The 22596-nt window shown below is 31.2% G+C and overlaps 2 protein-coding genes across 3 annotated transcripts; one reads left to right on the top strand and one right to left on the bottom strand.

Moving 5' to 3' along the window:
* Positions 1-10796: 10796 nt before the first annotated feature.
* On the bottom strand, positions 10797-11816 carry LOC127802252 (transcription factor MYB44-like). The gene has a single exon (XM_052337965.1). It carries the CDS (start codon positions 11814-11816, stop codon positions 10797-10799), a length of 1020 nt encoding a protein of 339 aa, XP_052193925.1.
* A 6273-nt stretch (positions 11817-18089) lies between these two features.
* LOC127802417 (reticulon-like protein B11) lies at positions 18090-22286 on the top strand. 2 transcript variants are annotated; one of them, XM_052338211.1, is made up of 6 exons: positions 18090-18268; positions 18563-18743; positions 19016-19157; positions 19265-19334; positions 19429-19598; positions 21680-22286. In XM_052338211.1, exons 1-5 carry the CDS (start codon positions 18217-18219, stop codon positions 19596-19598), a joined length of 615 nt encoding a protein of 204 aa, XP_052194171.1. In that variant the 5' UTR covers positions 18090-18216; the 3' UTR covers positions 21680-22286. The 2 variants fall into 2 exon arrangements, with proteins under 2 accessions (XP_052194171.1, XP_052194170.1); XM_052338210.1 differs by having other exon boundaries at positions 18092-18268; positions 21690-22275.
* The last annotated feature ends 310 nt before the right edge of the window (positions 22287-22596 follow it).

The raw sequence follows: 22596 nt of genomic DNA, 5'->3' as shown, positions 1-22596 counted from the left end.
ATGTCATCAATCGTCCCCTTGCCATAGCTGCAAATTCTAACTGGAACGTTTGAATGTTCCAGGGGTATAACCCATTTAGAAAATGAATCTTCTAGTGAGGGTTTAGAAACATGATACATGAATGCATGATACAATAACATGAACGATCACATGCCCAAGTGTAAGTTCCTTAGCCCACCGGCCAGGCACGAAACCCTAGGCAGAATCCCAACCTACTTTCAAGATAATCCTAACGTTGTTTCATCATTTTCCCTTGGAGAATTACGGTTACAATATTAGGACAATATCCCAATCCCATGAATGAGTATCAATATACCAATAATATCGTGCCATGCAAAAATCATAATCCATCGACATATATAAATATGATAGGATGCTCATATAATACATTAAACTTAGCCACTTTCATGACTATCATGCTCAACATAGGCAAAATATAACATGTATAAGCTTTTGGAGAAAAAATCACTCACCTTTAGCACGAAGTTCAGAATATCTTGAAAAATGCACATCACCTCAATTTATAGGTGTCAAAAGGGCCGGCCCGGCCCGGTCAGGTCCGACCCGAGTCGGCCCACGGGCTTTTTAAACGGGCCGGGCCCTTTTATCATTGATAGGGCCTGGCCCGGCCCACGGCCCCCCTACAAAGGGGCCGGGCCCTTAGCCCACAGGGCCTAACGGGCCCGGCCTTTTTTTTTTTCTTTTTTTTTAAATAATTTTTTTAAAAATAATACATATAATATATACATATATAAAAATTAATTTGTTTCTTTTTAAAATATTTTCTATCTTAATTCTTAAGTTTTAAATATTATTTCATTATTTTATATGCCTTATAATTTTTCTTGTGAATTGATATGAAAAATAATGTACATATAAAAAGGAAAATGTTTATTTATAATTTAAATATATAAAAAATTTAACTTAAAAATTTTAAATAAATTAATTGATGGTTATTATTTATATATATTGTGAAATTAAATTTTTTAATATCCAATATCGATAATTACTAAATAATAACAAAATTAAAAAAAAAATTAGTAAGGGCCTTGCTGGCCCATAAGGGCCCAACGAGCCACGGGCCGGGCCGTGGGCCCAATTTCTTTGGCCCAGCCCGGCCCGTATGAACAGTAACGGGCCGGGCCAAAGCCCGGCCCGTCACGGGCCGCCCGGCCCTTTTAACACCTCTACCTCAATTTGTGTACCCAACCTTGATTTTCGTGCCAAACTTCAAAAGTTGCACAAATCATTATTACTCAAGCACAACAATCCTATAAATCATATTTAATCACAAAAATTGGATGGGCTGGTCAGCCATGGCTATTTGGAGGTTTTCCTAAAATTGCCTTTTTTACCTTCTTAACTTTTGAAATACATTTTTGGCCCTTTCCTCAAGGCCCCCAAATTTTCCAAAACTCCTGTTGAAACCCTCGCATTCTAACCTTCTCATTTGACCCCCAAAGTTTTGGAAATAATGTCGTTTTGACCTCCCTCGAGAATTTTTAACCTCATATAGGGTCATCAAGAGTCTGGGATGAATGAGGTGGATGGGTCTGCATGCGTGATTCATTCCATGCTTTTCTATATTTGTCATGAGTTATGAATTATTATTTTACATATTGCATTTACTGAGTCTTAGAACTCACATCTTATCACTAACCATATAGATGCCTCGGGTTCTAGAAAAGGGAAAGCAATAATAAAGGAAAGGTCATCAGTGGACGCAGCTAATGAACCGTGAAAGGAATTCTAATGTTTATGGGTTTTATTAATGAATATATCACGTTTTGTATTATGTGTGCGTGGAACAAGCGAATTTTGTGGTGAAATTTAGATTTTTAGTATTTACTGGTAAATTGTGGATTTTATGTAAATTTATTCCCATGATCTTATCATGTCTCCTTAACAACTTTGAGATTCCAAGCGTGTAGCCCAACCAAGATTTGAGTGCTCTTCGCTACTATTTTTCTTTAGGGGCTCAAGTTTTCAACAAGCGAAGGCAGCAAAACTTGGATCCCACCTAAGGCGCCAAAACTTGTTTGGGTATAGCCAACCTTCAAATTCAGCCAGTGATCTTGGTTGTAACCGTGAGTTACTGTGGCACCCCAGAGATGGGACGAGGGCGCCACAAATAGGCAAACCTATTTAACTTGATTATATACGGAATAACCCATTTACCTGATTAGACATTAAATGACCTATTTAAGTTGAACCCATTTAACCTGGTTAAACACAAAATGATTCATTTAACCCGATTAGACATGAAATGATCACTTGTTAACTTAAGTACGTCAATAGGTTGATATGGTTATTTAAGGTGTGTTTTTTTAACATGTCTTTTTATGTCATGTTTAGAATGAACTATTTAATAAATTGGTTAACATGTTGTATTGTATAAGACACGATCTATTTAACATGTTTAATTAAATGGATTAAACATGTCGTGTCGTGTCGTGTGATCCATTTAATAAACATGTTTGTGTTAAGGTTGAGCTATTTAATGCGATTATTTAGACAAGTCGTATTCGAGTTGACTATATATGTATTACACGTGTCTCAACACAACATGATTGTTGAAGAAAAAAATATAAGATGAAAAACAAAAGATCCAATCATACTAAAATACAAGAGATTTTTTACGTGAAAAACCCAAAAAGAGAAAAACCACGGCTGTCAGAAAAAAAATATCACTATGTAGTAAAGTTTACAATTACAAAACTCAATATTTTCTCTCTAAACCTAAGTCCCAATTACACCTAATTCTTAGTTCTCACTAGTCTCTCACAAGTGATTTACTCACCTTGAGTAACAAACCAAACATTCTATTTATAGACTAGTTTGCTTATTCGTCAAGGCTAAGATTTCATTTCCTAGCAACAATTAACAAGTTACCATTAAATAAGATTATAAACTAAACAAAAAACCAATATTAGGAATAAAAAATAATCTTCGAGACTAATTAGAATTTCTCACTAAAAATCCTAACAAACCACCATCTCAGCGAGAATTTCTAAAAACATACGTCCATTCTCCGACAACAATTATGATTATCTATTACTGATAATCACCATGATCTCTATCACTAAGATCACCATACCCCCACCATAAAAGGTACAACCACTTAAGCATATACCATCTAAGATTTTCATGGCACAATGTCGAAAAATACCTTGCTGAAAAACTATGGTGTAACCCCTTTGCTTGGTTTCCTTGGGAGCTCTTCAACCATTGACATCCTTTCTACCACACATCTTGCATCACCTCCAAGCCAATGCCCATGTGCAAACTTTGTGGACCTACTAGAAGTATCACATCCTCTTTCATGGCAACTTTGGTGGTCTAGCGGCATGCCATGATGATGTATCCATCTCTTTAGAGAACATCTTCATCTACCACAAAATTGAGAGACAAGCTTCCAGCATCATAATCTTTGGAGCCATTTGCCAGACTTACTCTACCAGATTTTTCAGAGCCTTCAAGAGTTGGTTTTTCTTTTAACACATTATGTAACCTGCATTGGATCAAGATATCCTTGACTTATATTTGCCACAAGCCAAAATTGATCTTCCTATCGAACTTTTCAAAATCAAACTTTATCATGCTTGGCATATCCTTTGCGTACTAGGCGACCGATAAACAAAGCTCTGATACCACTTGTTGAAGAAAAAAATATAAGATGACAAACAAAAGATCCAATCACACTCAAACATAAGATATTTTTATGTGAAAAACTCAAAAAGGGAAAAACCACGATCGTCGGGACGATAAAAAAAAAATATCACTATATAGTAAAGTTTATAACTACAAAGCTCAATATTCTTTCTCTAAATTCAAGTCTCAATTACACCCAATTCCTAACTCTTATTAATCTCTCACAAGTGATTTGCTCACATTGAGTAACAAGCCAAATATTCTATTTATAAACTAGTTTCCTTGTTCGTCAAGGCTAAAGTTTCATTATCTAGCAACAATTAACAACTAACTATGAAATAGGATTACAAACTAAATAAAAAAATATTAAAAATAGGAAATAATCTTCAAGATTAATTAAAATTTTTGACTGAAAATCCTAACAACTATGATTTGCGAACCCATTTTGCACCATTATATTATGTGCTGATTGTTGGAGCCAACTATATTATTATGCAGGGCCGGCTTTGGTCTAGGGCCACCAGGGCTACAGCCTGGGGCCCATAATTGAGAGGGGCCCAAATTTTTGTTTAAGTTTATGAATATATATGTGTATAAAAAAAATAATAGCAGAAATTGCTCTGCCAGTGCCGCCCTCTCACGCAACCCAAAAGTTGGAACTCTGCCCAATACCCATTTTCCCTCTCTTCTTCTTCTTCATTTTTCTAGTTATTTCTCATTCGCTACCCGCAAATCGGTTAAGTTGCTGCTTCATTTTAGTGTGAGTATCTTCATCTGTATATGTTATGTTCTTTATATATATATATATATTTATTACTGTTATACTGTATGTGTGTGTGTGTTTTGTGACTGTGTACTAATGTGTATATAATATATTATTGTATGTGGCATGTTTAATGTTGTGTATATAATATGTATATAATATTATTGATTCAACCATTTGGCATGTTCCTTTTGATTCATACTGTTTCCAATCCATTGGAACTATATCTTCGATGTTGTTATATAGTATGAAGCAAGTTTTTATTTTATTTTTGTTAAAATTAGGATATTTTGAATTTTGTTGAGAGATTTGGATATTTCAGTCTCTCTATAGACTATAAATGGTCATATAATTAATTAATTTATTCAAAAGCAATAAAATATTCATTGTCATGAGAGTCACGTTTATTCTAACAATTTTATTTATTTTACTGTTGTCATTGGGGTTACAAGTGTGATTGGAAATGCCAGAAAGGCAAACCTACAGTTGGCGGTATCAGGAATAAATATTTTGCCAAACCAACTTGCTTCAATTAATGTGGTTTCTGTTTGGTTTTTGTTTGAATTTGGTTTCTTTAAGTGTTATTAATCTCAAGCATATAAGGAAATAGTCTTTAAAATTTTCTTTTATTTAGTCTACCAATATCAAAACTGGTGCTTGCAAAATTATTCATATCAATAATATGGCATATTGCATTAAGGTCTGTGAATATCTTAAAGTTAATAACTAATTTGAAATTTTGACTTTGACTTGAAAATTATAAATTATGAACACTAGTTATTGATAATTCACTATTCTTTTATTTACCTACAGATTTATTAATTTAATTCATAGGTTTGTTTGAATGCATTGTGAAATTTATGTTTATATTTATTTGACTGTATTATTGAACTTATGTTTATTGTTTATATTTTTTTGTATTATATTTGAATTATTTTGTATAAACATTTTCTTCTTTATTATTTGACTTATTCTTCTTTATTATTTGATTCAACAGAAAACTTGACTGAGATTCTTGTTCTGTATAATTGGAAGTTTCAAGTGGAAAAAAATATGCTCAAAATCCAGGTTTTATTGTTCTTTGTTAATTAGTTTTATTTTTTTTATTGTGTTGTGTTTATTATAAAAATTAAAAAATATTTTCTAAGAAACAACTTTCCGAAAATCTCAAAAGACAAAGAAAGAAAAAAGAAGAAGGAATTGCTCAAAGTTTAAGAGGATCTTTGAACAAATATTTTGTTAAACAAACTAATACTTCACTTGAAAATTTAGATGAAGATTTACCAAATGAATGTGAATAACCAATTCAATTGGAAGAATTAGTAGAAAATGAGAATGAAGGGAATGAAGAAATTGGTGATCAAGATGAAAATGAAAATATTGATGAACCTTTTCTTGAGGAAAATGAAAATATTGATGAACCTTGCCATGAAAATGAATGTCCCGAAACAAGATTTGATTTGAACATTTATGATCCACGAGTTTGGGATAATCTTGATGCAAAAATGAGAGATTTACTTATAGAAAAAGGTCCAATAATTAAGAGAAACTAATCTCAAATTCCCCATGGATGAACACAATAGACATTTTTCTTCAAATTATTATCTTCGTATGTTACCAAATGGGGAAACTAAGGATCGAAAATGGCTAGTGTACTCAAATGAGTTGGATAAAGTGTTTTGTTTCTGTCATAAGTTGTATAAAACAATGAATTCTAGAAGTCAGTTAACTAGTGAATGAACGAGAGATTGGAAACATCTTGGTGAGAAGCTTAAACAACATGAAAGCAGTATTGATCACCTCACTAACTTGAGGTCTTGTATTGAATTGCAAATCAGATTGAAAACAAATCAAACAATTGATACAGAATTACAATAGTTAATAAAGAAAGATACACTACACTGAAAAAATGTTATTGTCAGAATCATTGCTATTGTGAAATGTCTTGCTATACATAATTTGACTTTTCGTGGAATAAATGAAAAAATTTATGAAGATGGTAATGGTAACTTTTTAGGCATACTTGAAATGATTGCAGAGTTTGATCCAGTAATGCAACACCATTTTCGACTCATTCAAGATAAGAAGATTCATTATCATTATCTTAGTCATAAAATTCAAAATGAGTTGATAACTATTTTAGCATCAAATGTTAAACATGCAATCATTGAAAAAATAAAAATGGTTAAATATTTTTCAATAATTCTTGATTGTACTCCTGATGCAAGTCACAAAAAACAAATGACTTTAATATTGAGGTGTGTCGATGTTTCAAGTACCCCAATAAATATAGAAGAGTACTTTCTAGAGTTTTTAAATGTGCAAGATACATTTGGATTAGGAATTTTTAATGAATTGCAAAATGTAATTGAGTCTCTTACACTTAATATTGATGATGTGAGGGGACAAGGTTATGATAATGGCTCTAATATGAAAGGAAAAAATTTAGGTGTACAAAAAAGATTACTTGATATAAATTCTAGAGCATTTTACATGCCATGTGGTTCTCATTGTCTCAACTTAATAGTTTGTAATATGGCCAACTCATGTGTTAAAGCAAAATCTTTTTTTGGAGCATGTCAATGCATATATACAGTATTCTCTAATTCAACAAAGCGATGGAATGTGTTACTTGATTACATAGATGGTTTGACTTTGAAATCATTGTCAACTACATGTTGGGAAAGTCACATTGAAAGTGTCAAAACAATAAAATCTCAAGTTTCCCAAAGCAGAGAAGCTTTATTTAAATTAATAGAAATTAGTGAAGATACCAAATTGAGTAGGGATGCTTGAAATGATTGCAGAGTTTGATCCAGTAATGCAACACCATTTTCGACTCATTCAAGATAAGAAGATTCATTATCATTATCTTAGTCATAAAATTCAAAATGAGTTGATAGCTATTTTAGCATCAAATGTTAAACATGCAATCATTGAAAAAATAAAAATGGCAAAATATTTTTCAGTAATTCTTGATTGTACTCTTGATGCAAGTCACAAAGAACAAATAACTTTAATATTAAGGTGTGTCGATGTTTCAAGTACTCCAATAAATATAAAAGAGTACTTTCTAGAGTTTTTAAATGTGAAAGATACATTTGGATTAGGAATTTTTAATGAATTGCAAAATGTAATTGAGTCTCTTACACTTAATATTGATAATGTGATGGGACAATGTTATGATAATGACTCTAATATGAAAGGAAAAAATTTAGGTGTACAAAAAAGATTACTTGATATAAATTCTAGAGCATTTTACATACCATGTGGTTCTCATTATCTCAACTTAATAGTTTGTAATATGGCCAACTCATGTGTTAAAGCAAAATCTTTTTTTGGAGCATGTCAATGCATATATACGGTATTCTCTAATTCAACAAAGCGATGGAATGTGTTACTTGATTACATAGATGGTTTGACTTTGAAATCATTATCAACTACACGTTGGGAAAGTCACATTGAAAGTATCAAAGTAATAAAATCTCAAGTTTCCCAAATCAGAGAAGCTTTATTTAAATTAACAGAAATTAGTGAAGATGCCAAATTGAGCAGGGATGCTCAAAGTTTAGCATCAGGAGAGCTTTCAAGTTTTGAATTTATATTAAGTTTGGTTATTTGGCATGACATTTTACATAAGATTAACTTAGTTAGTAAAAAGTTATAATCTGAAGACATGCGTCCTGATACTGCTGTAAGACAATTAGAATGACTTGTTTTATTTTTTGAAAACTATAGAATAAATGGGTTTATTTCTGCCATGATTGATGCTAAAGAAATTTCCCTTGATATGGGAATTGAGACTGTATTTCCAAAAAAACGTCAAATTTATAGAAAAATGGCATTTTGATGAGGTTTCCAATAATGATAGGGAACAACAATCAGCTGAAGAATCATTTAGAACTTATTATTTTCTTGTTATAGTGGATATTGCTCTTGGTGAATTGAAGAGTATGTTTGAACAATTGCATTGTTTTGAATCTATTTTTGGGTTCTTATTTAATGCTGTAAAGTTGACTTCGTTTCATGATGATGAATTGAAAAGTTTTTGTGTGAATCTTGAAAATGCTTTAAAACATTATGATATTTCTGATGTTGACACAAGAGATTTATTTTCAGAATTACAAGTGTTGTAAGTAATGTTACCAAAAGAAGCATATGAAACAGATAAACCATGAACATCCATTAAAATTCTTGAGTTTGTAAAGAGTATGGATATGTTTCCTAATGTAATGGTTGCTTATAGAGTATTATTGATTATATCTGTGACTGTGGCATCTACTGAAAGAAGTTTTTCTAAATTAAAATTATTAAAATCTTACTTGCGGACCACCATGACTCAAGATAGATTAAATGGATTAGCGATATTATGCATTGAAAATGATATGTTAGAAAACATTAAATATGATAGTATAATTGATGATTTTGCATATAAAAGTGCAACAAGAAGACATTTCAAATGATGTTTTGTGGTTGAGATTTCATTGCTATTTTTATTTTGTAGGTACATTTGATGATTGTTTTTGCTTTGTTTAATTGTAGATGATGAAAGGAAGATTGATCAAATCAAAAAATGTTTATGGAGATTCAAGAGGAAGCATGTAGAGTCAAATATGTAGTTTTCGTTTTTTAATGCAATGTTTATAATGCGGGGTATTCTTTTTCCTTCGTTTGAGGTTTTATCCGATTGAATTTTTCTCAAACAAAGTTTTAAAGAAGCCCCAAAGTATTATTTCTTATCTTTTATGAATTTTTATAATTTTAATAAAATTAATTAATCGATAATTTTTATTTTTTATTTAATTTATATAAAAGAACACATTTGAAAAATTTTGCCCTGGGTCTTAAAAAACCCAGGACCAGCTCTGTTATTATGTGTTCATCGTCTGAATTTTTTATAGCCAAAAATAATAAAATCAAGCGTAGTGTAAACGAGCGATTATATAAAACTTAGTATATTTATAGTGTGACGCATGAGATATATATTTTTACCTTTTATCACACGTAAATTCAATTTAATAGTTGCTAATAAAATACATTTTAATTGATAGCCAATGTATGGCATGAAATTGAGGTAGAAGAATATTCACAACATCAAACGGCCAATAGAGAAAGTGAAGTTATTAAAATATCATTCAAAATAAACTTGGAAACACTCGAAGTTCGGAAAATTACACGTGAATATTGAGATTTAAGATAATTTTAAAAAATATTTTTGATATTTGATAAAATGTAATGATTATCTCTAAGGTTTAATATTGTGTTACGATTTATTCTTTATAGTTAATTAAATGTAGTTAAATATTTGAAAATAATTAAATTATTCTTATATTTTAAAAAAAAAATCATTTCTTAATTCTCTTTATATCTTTTCCCAAATATCGCGTGAACTTAAATTTAAATTCAAGACACATTTGCTATGATAAACCGACTAGGGTTTGTTGTAACAAATTGTGTTTGGTTTCAAAACACACTAATGGTGAATCCATCAATGCTAACGATGGAATCTAAGTAGGTTCATCGTTGGTCTTTTTACTCTTTTTATTTGTTTTAAAATTAGAGGAGAGATAGTGAAAGGTAAAATAGTCATTTTATTTTATTATTTACTAATTAGAGGATATTTTTACTATTTTTTAAACACAAAGAGTAATTCTTGTAATTATGTTAAACTTTAATGGTGATTATTACCCTTTTTTTTCTAAAAAAATAAATGGAAACCCACGCAATATAATATAATACATAGAAGCTAAATAAATAAAGTTTAGTTTTGAATAATTACCTAACAACTCCTCGATTGATTACAATTTGGTAACGCTTGGGCATTATAAGAAATTGTCTAGAAGTGCCACTTTATTTTCACGGTCACGTTAATCATATTATTGGTGTCAATATTCAAAATAAACAAATTTCTAAATGTCTCATATGGCACCAAATCAGGAGGATGGTAAGAACATAATTAATTGACCATTATAAGTCAACAAAGGATTTTGTATGATTCATTTAATAAGATATATATTATAAACTTAATACTAAATTAAAATTAAGGCTCTGAATGGTAATAGACTTAGATTAAAATTGACAATTATAAATTAAAAGGAAATCCTGAATTTTCAACTAAACTACTACTATTATTATTATGATGATGATTATGATATATATAACTGAGCATAAGCTTAATTAAAACAAAATGTAACATTCTCATAGGTACTGAAACGAAATCCTAAATTCCTAATGAACTACTATGCTAACAACCACCATGCAATTTCAAAACTAAACTACTGATACGACCTATTCTCTCACCCTCTAGCTCTCATTGCTCTTGCTAAGTTGCTATTCCATTTAAGGACAATTTTTAATTTTTTTTTTTTAAGTTTTTCAATCATCACTCGTTCCTGTTGGTTCCGATGCACTTACCCCTTGCAGTCTGAGTAGCACCATCACTTGGGATGTAGGCTTCAGTGTTTGAAAGTCCTGACATGTAATTTCGAACTTCTTTTTGTATCATCGCTTGCATCAGGGAAAGGAATTCAGAGGGAGTCGACATTGTCTGTGGGGCCACCATCGGAGGCATAGGCAGAGGCGGAGATGGCGGTGGTGGTGGCGGCGGCGGCGGAGGCAGAGGCGGAGATGGAGGAGGAGCGAACTCGGTGATCTGGTTAGGGTAGTGAGTTGGGCGAACCACTATGCTTGGTGCAGGATCATGGATCTCATAGGATTGCGAGCCCAGAGTAAGTGCAATTGGTGGATTAGTTATCGGCTTGGATATAGGGGTTGATTCAACAACCTGAGAAGGATGAACAACAATGGTTGTTCTGGGTACCGGTCGATACACATTAGCATTAATTGGGGGCGGAATCACCTGAACACTTGAATCGCTAAGATCAGATCCTGTTGGACTCTCGTACTCGGGGCTAAGGCACAACCCAGACATCGTCATCGTGACGTCAGCACTCTCCAATCCCCTTTGTGCTTGAGCCACACGCTCATCTTCTCCCCCAGAGCCACCGACATCGACAAAACCGCTTTCCATCATCGTAGCAAACTTCCTTTTCAGTGTCGAGTTCCAATGATTCTTGATCGCATTATCTGTACGACCAACAAGAAACCTAGCGATCGTAGCCCACTTGTTCCCAAAACGAGCATGTGCCTTAATGATCAAGTTATCCTCCTCCGGTGTGAATGCCCGATGCTCTACCATTGGTGAGAGTTGGTTACACCATCGAAGACGACACGACTTCCCAGATCTCCCTGGAACCGACTTGCATATCAACGACCAATTCCTTGGGCCGTGTCGCTGCACGAGCCTCACCAACATCTCATCTTCCTCTGGGCTCCACGGACCCTTGATTCGATCATCTTGCCCTTGTGCCGCCTCAATCTCCGACGACGATCGATTCTCCATCTAACCCTAGTTAAAATGGAAAGAACGCTCAAGCAAAGGAGAGAGAGAGAGAGAAACAAAAAAGCAATAGACGAAAAAGGGTATAAAAAGAGAGTAATAAGGTAACGGAGAGAGCCATAGAAAGAAAGCAAGTAAAGCGCGTTAAGGTTACCGGTAATTGCAGGTAGACACAGTTTCAAATGGAGAGTACAGCTGGAAGTGGACACGCGTCCTCACGCGAGTGCATATGATTTGATAGGATCATCTCGCGAGCGTGGGGCTTGTGAGGGAGGTTGCTTGCCTCATTTTGTTGACTCATGATCCGGTTATGGAAGTTACTGACGAGGAGGGTTCTAGAACCGGTAAATAAGTGATTTGGGAAGGGGTAAAAAGGGAATTATGAAGTAGAGGAGGGAGGATAAGTTTGACAGGCTGGGCGGCATTCCACTGAGGACTTGTGGTTAGTTGGGGATTTTGTCTATTTGCAAAAATTTTTGTTGGATACGGAATGTACTGGTGCTGACGTGGACAACAGGACAAAATTTAGCCTTGCTGTCACCATGGAACAGTCCAGCTGCCAGGTGTTTATTCCAAATCGGAAAATATATTTATATATTAAATGATTAAAAATTAAAATTGTACCATATTAATTAATATTTTTTATATTTAACAAATTCAAATTTAGAATTGGAAGGGGTCCCATCAATTTTCCATTAATTTGTATAATAATTTAAATAAAAATTATAAAAATAATTCTATTTATACAAAAATTATGCTCATCAATATTTTAAAATTAAAGACTCCACCCTTTAAAATTAAATGATATCTCAACTTCACAAGTCTCATGCTTGTTGATGGTATCATTTGGATATTACTTTAATCATCGGTGCCTTATCGATCGCTATCTTTGTCATTGTTTAATCACTTTTATCATCACCTGCCTTTCTTTATTGCCATTCGTGCATTGTATTACGCATACACTCGTTGTGGGAGCCAGTTATAATTATTGTCGCTATCACTCTTCAAATTACCAACAAATCTTATTGAAAAAAAGGTAATATTGAGAATGATTTGCACAATGAAATCGTGCAAACTCGCAAATATAGTAAAGAAATATAAAAATTAAATATCAATTCGTTGAAATATTTGTCATATTATATAAGCATATTCCATTCTAGTACCATCAAATATTGGTGAAGTTATAATTTTTTTAAAATAAATTATTTTCCAAATATTCTTCATTTATTTTGATTAAAAAAATAAATACAATGATAACTGTTAAGCTCAAGTGTAATTAAATATGATTTTAATGATAAAAAAAAAGAGAGAGATTGTTGTAAGTAAATATGATTTTGATGATAATAAAAATATTTTGATTATATAAATATATTTTTTATTCATGCAAAATGTAAATTTATTTTGAATTAAAAGTAAGTATAAGGAGTAAATTTATTTTAAATTAAATGTAGATTGTCTTTAGATATGTTTTCTTGTTTTGATCATTTACGTCTCAAAAGTTTATGTTTAAATTTTCATATCTTGATAAATACATTTCTTACTATGCATAAAGTAAATTTATTTTGAAACATGTTTTCCTTATTTATGTAAAAAGTAAATTTATTTTAAATTAAATGATAATTATTTTTAGATATGTTTTCATATTTTAATCATTTATATTTCAAAAGCTTATATATGAATTTTCAAATTTTGAATTAAAAGAGAATTATTTTTAAACATGTTTTTTCTTACTCATGCAAAAAGTAAATTTATTTTGAATTAAATGAAATTGCTTTTAGACATGTTTTCTTATTTTAATTATTTATGTTTCAAAAGTTTATTTTTTAATTTTTTAATATTAATTTCTCATGCAAAAAGTAAATTTATTTTGAATTAAATGTGAGACATATGTTTTTTATTGTTTGAAGAACTCTAAATATTTTTTTAATTTCAAATTTCATATTAATCATTTCTTTAATGGCTAGTATGTTTAAAAGATGTATATATAAGGTAAGTATGGAGGTTTAAAGTAGAACAAACTTGATAAAATATTCAAATAAGAGTGAGAAGGTTCGAAGTGCTGGAAGTGTGCTGGCTGGTGGAATTCTCAACCATTAGTGACTTATTTATAATTGACTCTAGTTGTAAGTTTGTTATTTTACTCACTTGTTGTGTGAGAAAGTTATTTTAGGTATTTTTCTAGCAACAACAACAATCTACAATAATCTATTATAATAAAATTTTAACAAGATACAACAACAACAACATATAACAACATATCCAGCCTTTATCCCACTATATGGGGTCGGCTACATGAATTATAGACTTTCATGTATTTCTGTCTTTTGTCATATCCTTATTTAGATCCATATATTTCATATTAAATTTTAATATCTCTCTCAAAGTTTTCTTGGGTCTACAAATTTTAACAAGATATTTATAAAAAAAATTACATTAATATATATATATATTAACGTAGGAATATTCAGACAATTTAAATTATCAAAATATACTTAAAAAATAATATATTTTACTTTGTTACGTATCGATATTAATAAGTGATAGAGAGATAATGCATGGTGGCCTTTTCCATCAAGTGTTATCAAGTTCAAAAATCTCGAACATAATAACTCAAGTATCATGGTCAATTTGTCTATATAAAAAATATGAAATCCTCATTAATAAATTGAACAACTCTAGGCAATCAATTTTTTTTTTTATAAAATATGCTCTAATTCACGAAAACTTGTTTTTGTTTATTTTAAAAATTTTATTTCAGGGGAATTAAAATTATATTTTTTAAAAAATAACTTTTTAATTCTTAATATAATAATATGGAAACTAAATAGAGTGGGCTTGACACATATGCATTTGGATAATTCTAAAATTTAAATAAGACTTAAAAATTCATTAATTACATGTTAACAGCCAGTTTAGCTAGGCTTTATTTTTGAATCTTTTAAAATAGGTAGTGTTTAAGTTGGTTATAGTGTTTGAATTGGGTAGTGTTTAAGTTGATAGTGTATTTGAATAAATATATTTTTAAATTATTAATTAATAGTTATGTGTTTGGTTTAAAATAGTTGATAAGCTATCAAAACTTGATAAAAAGACAAAAATAAATATATTATTTAATAATATAAATAAAAAATATAAACATAATAATTTTTAATAAAATTAAATTATAAAGTAATGTATAATGATAAATTTTTTTATCAAAATTATATAATTCTTAAAAAATATTAATACAATATATATGCTAAATATATATTACATATATATTCTTAAATTACATATGTTACATATATATATACATATACATATATACACCAAGAGGCGATCGCAGGCAATGGAAGCGACGGATGCGAGCGGCAATCGACCAGAGATAAAGGCTAGTGGCGACAGACGATGGTCAATGAAAGAGGAAACGACAGATGGAGGCAATAACGGCAGGAAGCGACAGTCAACGACAATGGTCGATTGGGGTGGGGACGACGATGGAGATGAGGTAGCCGGACAGTGGGGGCAACGGTAATGGCTGACGGTGAGGCGACTGGAGGCAGAGGTTGAAGAAAAAGAGCATGGTTGGAAATTCGCAAAATATATGAGGGTAATATGATAAAATCTTTGATTAACACAACTTTTTTTGTAACTACTTTTTGTAAAAGTTATCCTCAGTCAGCTTTTACAAAACGTTGATGTAAGAGCATTTAAGTTAGATGGCTTAAACGCTCTTATGATAAACTAAACAATTTAATCAAATAAATTAAATACCTTAAAAGCTATATATCAGCTTATAAGCGATTAAATTGCTTAGCCAAACGAGCAGTAAAATAGATGGCCCAATTGGTCAAAATCCAAACATATAGTGATTTGGTTATAGTTTGTAAGATAAGGAAGCCGTCAATAATAATTTGGTTTGAAAATTACATTTTAAATCATTCAAATTGACCATTAAACATCCCTACAAGTAACAATTGTTGGAATGTGATTGAAAATTATTATGTTGCGTTTGGTCGGACAGAATAATTTTGTATGCATTGAAATTCATTATCATGTTTGGTATGGAATAACATCAAGCCATACCAACAACCGTAATTCATTCGCCTAGCCTCATCAACGATGCATCTTCCTCAGGACTCCACGGCCCTTCATTCGATCCTCATGTCACCTCAATCGCTGACAATCGATTTTCCATCTAACCTTAGTCACCGATCAACCAATTTGAAGCCTTAGGCAAAAACAGGGTATTAATTTTTTTATAAATAATATACTTTTTTTATAGAAAAATTCTATTATTTTATTAAATTAAAAAATAAAAAAAATTAAAGTTCAATCAATTACAAAATACGATAATTTCTAGTGAATTTTTAATTAAAATATAATGTTTGAGAGATAAAAAAAAATCAAACAACTTACTACAATAAATAAAGAAACAGTAAAAATTGAGAAGAGAAAATTAAGAACAATGGGATTTTTATAATCAAAAATAAATTTATAATCTTAAAATTTATGGGATATTTAACAAGAAACGATAGACATTAGAAAGAGAAAATTGAGAACAATGGGAAGAGAGAACATAAAAATTGGGAAGAGAAAATGGAGAAGACAAAATATTGTAAATTAATTGTTGGGTTGGATGTTCGTGAAAATTTAAACTGAAATTTAGATTTTATTTTGGATTCAAATTTTTTTTTAATAAAATATTAATTATAAAAAAATAAAAAATATATAAATTACAAAATTTTTGGACCTTTATAAATGCGGAGCGTTAGACGGTCGCCTAGATAGTTTCATGGTCAAGCCGGCTCTGACCTTAATTAAAATTGAGAGAATGTTTGGGTAAAAGAGATAAAATGAATAGGGGAGAAGAGATATAAGAAGAGGATAATAAAAAAAAGGGTAAGAGCAACTAAAAGCAAACATGTTTAATATGGACAATAGGTAGTTTATTTTTAGCAAGTAGACATTTTAATGAAATAAAAGAACATACTATAAAAATGTCTTCATATTATAATTAAAATTATTTAATTAAAAAAATACATAGTTATAGAAAATACATAAAAAAATGTAAAATTAAAAAAAATACAATTATCAAAGGAATGAAATATTATTTTTTAAATTAATTTAAAATATAAAACATATGATTTTTTTAAAATTTAATATTTGATTATAGGAATGGTGGTGGCCATCGTACATGTGTGGATCCAAGGATGGTTCCATTGGAGAAGGCGGGCTGATTGTGGTCCCTTATGATACATGGAAATGTCTCAGACTTATTATTTTTTTATTTTTTTAAGTGTCATCTTTTTATTTTGTATTATTTTTATTTTTCATTTCCCATTTCGGTGAAACCTAAATGGTTGAGTGGTGATAAAGGATTTTTCCACGTCCTCTAACTATTTTCTTTCTTGTAAGCTAAGGTGGCTTGACAGTGATATTTATTATCAAATAAATTTGTTATTGTATTATGATAACAATAATTTTATTTGATAGTTATTTGTACTTAATTTAAATTGATCACATTCAATGAGTGCCATCTTAGATTAATAAGAGTATAACTAGACTAGATTGAATTAATCCAATTTACATACTCGCACTTAATATGTATATACATTCTATGTATTGTAGTATATACATGATATTTATTGAGTTAGGTAATATTTGTTAAAATTAGTAAGATAAAATTACATTAAGATAATTTATTTGTAAAATTCAAGATAATTTATCAAAATACGGAGATAAATAAATTTATCTAGAAAGTCCAATCACATGATTTTTTTTTTAGATAAATTTAACAAATACAATGGAAATCACTTTTTTTCAGGATATTTTTTATATCCTATTTTTTTTCTCAAAAAGGTGAAACCATCACCTTAAGGGTCCCCCGCTGCTCTGCCCTTTGATTTCAGCAGGGGAGGTTAATCACGGAACCCTCAACCAAGAATAAAAAAAGTCACATTACTTCTTATCTGGAATTATTTAAATAAATTTATCTTTCATCATTCCGAGTAAATTTATCTGATACCTTATAGATAAGAAAAAACGACTCATATGCCTCAGATGTATTATAAAAAATTAACAAACATTTTGATATAAATTTTAAAATATTTTTTAATCTTATTTTAAATATTTTATATCTTGATTTAAAAAATATTTTAATTTTATTTTAATATAATCTTACGTCAATATTATGCAAAATATGTAATGTATATATTATTGTATTAATGTATATATTATATATTATATATCATCGGAGTGTTGATATCACTCTCTAGAAATCCTTAATTAATTAACTGATTAATGCAGTTCGAGATTACGACGTTGGTCCCTTCTAAATCGACAATCCCCTTGCCTCTCCGTTGATCATTTTCTTCTTTTTCGCTTCCGATCTTCTGTTCCATAACCAGAAGCCCTAATCGCCATGGCGGAGTCTCACCGCATTTCTGTTCATGAAGCTCTCGGTGGTGGTCCAGGTTCTTTCCCCTTTCTCTCTATCCATGATCCCTAATGTGTACGTACTTTTAGTTACATTTTTATGTTCCAAATACATACACGCACAAATTTTCTTGCCTATATGCATATCAAGTATCAATATTCGTTTGGTTTCATCGGCTCAAATTCATATTGATCCGATCCGCTGCTCTGAATCGTATGGAGCTTGTTTCTTCAGTTTGTTTGATACGAGTGGATGGATCGCCCTCGATTTTCAGTTTCACAGATAGATACATTGATAAATGTTGAAATGCATAAAAATGTTTGTTGTATAGTTGCGGATATGTTACTGTGGCGGAAATGGAGCGGAGGGGCGGTTGTGCTGGTCGCTTCTACCGTCCTCTGGTTCTTCTTCGAGGTTGCTGGTTATAGCATCTTGTCTTTCGTTGCCAATGTCCTATTTCTCGTGGTCTGCATCCTCTTCTTTTGGGGTAAATCTGCTTCATTACTTAATAGGTGGGTCTATATTGAAGTTGTCTCCGGTGCCTTGTACTCTGTACACTCTACTGGTTATTGTGCCTTGAATCTTCTCTATAATTTGACAAACTCTATACATATGTAACTTATGTAGGCCATACGCTAATGGTGCATGTTGGTGCTTTATTGCTCTTCCTCAACAGATTGAACAGTTGTATTTGGTGTTGTTACTGTTGTTTTAGGACAGATTGTTTTATCTTTTCGTTGGTTCCTAAGATGGGATTTTGAAAAGTTAATGATAAAACTTCCAGACCTCTGCCTCCCCTTCCCGATCTTGAAGTTTCTGAGGAATCTATTTTGAGGGCAGCTGATGTAACTCGACTGTGGATCAATCAGGGATTATTGGTTGCACGTGACATAACAGTTGATCAAAATTTGAAACTTTTTCTTCAGGTATAATGGTTTTATTATACAAAATTCTTTTGCCAATGCAGTCTGATGTTTGTACTTTTTTTTGCATGTAAATTGGTTAATGTGGATAATATGGTTTTGGTCTTCAGGTTGCTTTTGGCTTGTGGTTAATATCTTATGTTGGCAGTTTATTCAACTTGCTTACTCTGATCTACCTTGGTGAGTTTCTTTGTGGCCTTGGCTTTTCCTTGTTGTAGTGCCACTCCTCCATATAATAAATTTGATTCAAGTTATCTGCTTTTATCTTCCATAGGGGTTCTCCTTAGTCTATCAGTTCCGTTGTTTTATGAAAAGTACCAGGATCCAGTTGATGAGACGCTGATCGTGGCTTATAAGATAATTCTGAAGAACTGCAGGAAATTTGATGAAAAGGTCCTAAAAAAGATTCCAATGGCCCTTAATAAAGAATACAAAAGTCAATAGGTAACTCTCTCTCTCTCTCTCTCCACGAGTGCACACATACACATCCAATAAGAATGCTGATATGCTCTATTTAGAATAAATGCTTGGCAGTTAACATCTTTTGATGAAAGCTAAGTTCATTGGGTGGTTTGGCAATATCGTCTACGGCGTAAGTTGAGAGAGCAAAAATTCTGAGAAAAATAGGGGATTAACGTAGTGAGAGATGAAAAAATTACACTAGACTTAATTGGAAGAAATGGTTTTGGATGGAGCCAGCTGAGAAAGTGGTCTGTATAATGAATCCCCAAGCCATTGAAATTTATGCCATTTGAGTTAAGCTAACAGTTGTATGAAAGTTGAAGATAGAAACTAAGCTTGTGAGTGATTCCTCTATAGAGATGTTTGATTTCTTTTTGGTTTGTGCAACTTCTACCACTGAGGCACTTGTTGGTGCCTTTTTTAAGTAGTTTGCTACCATTTATGGTCTGGGATCAATAATTGACTTATAGTATATATTAAGGACTGACACTGCCATACAGTTACAAATATGTCAATCAATGCTTCTAGCAGAAAGTTGCATGCACTTATTATACATAGTTCTACTCTTTTGCAGCATCTTTAAAGTGAAAGCAGTAGATGGAAATTGATAATAAGGATATTGGAAGAACTAAAATTGAAGTTACCTACATATTCTGGTTTTGTGGTTTAGTTTATTTTATTAGGTATGTCTTTTGGTACTTTAGTTAGGACTTAGGAGTTTTATTAACTCGGGGAAATTTGGAGGTTGACTTTCCTCTTGTTATTTGTTCTGATTTGACTGATGATTCAAGCCTGCTATGCGATTTAATTTTCCTTATTTCATAAGAAAAGTACTAACTGCCAAACTGTCCTGGATTTTCTTGTTTGCGAAAGAATAGATTCTCCTATAAGCATTGGTTTGAATCTTCTTCTATGCTTTGACATTGTCAAAAGTTGATTATTACACCTGAATCTGAGCTTTTCCACATGCATGAGTAATGCCCATTATAGGGAAATCTCTCCCAATAATGTCAAGTAATTTATGCTAAAAGAGTTTGTTGGTAGAGGATAATATATTTTTCTTTTGAATTGTGTTCAAGCTTTTTTTTCTTTCCTTTTTCTCTTGAATAAAGTACATTATGGGCAACTCAAGATGACATATGAAGATGTGAAGTTATTTCTTAACATTATAGATCCATTTACTAATGCTAGCAGTTAACTTGTCTTTTGATCACATTTTCTAAGTCATACATCTTACTGTTTTAGTTAGATGTGCCACTGCCATATGGTTGCAATGTTTGTTACAAGGACTCTATTGTTGAATCGTTTCTATATATGGTTCATCTTCATTTTATTGCCAAATCCAAGAACAAGTGACTTGAATATCTTCATACTCATTTTTCTTTTATTTCATAAGCTAAAAATGTTTATCTCGATTTTATTGTCAAATCCAAGAACAAGTGATTTGGAGATCTTTTTACTCCTTAAATATTTTTCTTTTATTTCATAGGCTAAAAATGGTTCATCTTGATTTTATTGTCAAATCCAAGAACAAGTGACTTGGATATCTTCATTCTTCCTAAATATTTTTCTTTTATTTCATGGGCTAGAATTCCGTGCATTTCTATGGAGTCCTTGTGATACTAATGACTAGAAACTATTCTATAAATTTGTTTTTTCAAGATATTTCCTTTTTTTCTATTGAGCAAAAAAGTTGCATAATTTCTTGAATTGTTTGTTTTATGACTCATGATATCCATTTTACCAATAAAATGAAAAAAGAAAAAGAAAAAGATATTAGGTAAATTGCCAAAAAGGTACCTAATATTTACATTGTTTTCGATTGTACACTCAATTTTTTCTTTTTTCAACAAAGACATCCAATTTATTATTTAATTTCAATTATAGACTATTCTTTGTTGTTATTTTCCATTAATCGTTGACATGACAAGTTATGTTAGATAACTTGGTTATGCCACTATGTAAATTATGAATTTCCCTTTGAAAGTTGCTTGGTGTATGTGGTTTTATATTGCAGTTAACTGAGATTGTGGCTTCACCTAAAATTTTCTAATGCGTGTTAGGTTCTTCCAGGTTTCTGTTTGCTGGATGGTTGATACAAATATTGTTAGCTACAGCACAGTACGGTAAATCATTTGTGCAGGACTGGCATTTATTTTTACTCCAACCTTTTGTAGGAATATAGTCAAATCTTGCTTCCTTGATGATCTTTTATTTCCCCCACCTCTTGGAATTTTCCAAATTGTGAGTCTCTTTTTGATAATTTTTTGTTTCCTTCTTTGGCATGAAACATAAAAAAGAAGCTTCATATAACGCGAGTAATTTCATTTAATTATTTGCTATGCCACTATGTAAATTATTGTTGTTCTCAGCTACTCTCCATGGATGTGAGCTAAGTGTAGAAAGAAGTCATTATGATAGCTTCATCACACATCTAGGTTTTATTCCTCTCCTCCTTTACGGTAATCATTAGTTTGTTGGATACACAATATTTTTACATATGAAAATGATTGGGATGTCAACATTTATGTAGCGGACCTTATACAGAGATGCAATGCAAAGACAACTTCATGTTTCATTTGTATATGTGTGGGATAATAAGGCCCTTGGATTTTGTTGGAAAATGCAGAATCTAAATTCATATTTGAAAGTATAAGTTGTGGTCCTGAAAATGTTATTTGGATATTTAGTTGTGACATTTTTAATGATACTTATGTATTGATGTACTGTACATTTATATTGATATGATACAAAGTATGTGGATCACTAAAAGTGTCACAGCTAAGTGTTAAAGTAACATGCTAAATTGTGCCGAAAGTTCTTCCCTTTTTGTAGTGCTTGAAGTTTTAGTTTTGATTTTGGTCTTTATTTGTTTTTTGTGTGTTTATTTTATGTTTTTAATTTAAAAGAAAATGAAAATTTAAGATATTTTTAATAGTTTACACACTGAGGTTGGGCGAGTGAGGTGAAAATCGCATTC

This window comes from Diospyros lotus, chromosome 5, assembly GCF_014633365.1.
Source record: "Diospyros lotus cultivar Yz01 chromosome 5, ASM1463336v1, whole genome shotgun sequence".
Classification (NCBI taxonomy): domain Eukaryota; kingdom Viridiplantae; phylum Streptophyta; class Magnoliopsida; order Ericales; family Ebenaceae; genus Diospyros; species Diospyros lotus.
Note: the sequence above shows the minus strand (reverse complement) of the source record. Positions and strands in the feature narration are given on the sequence as shown.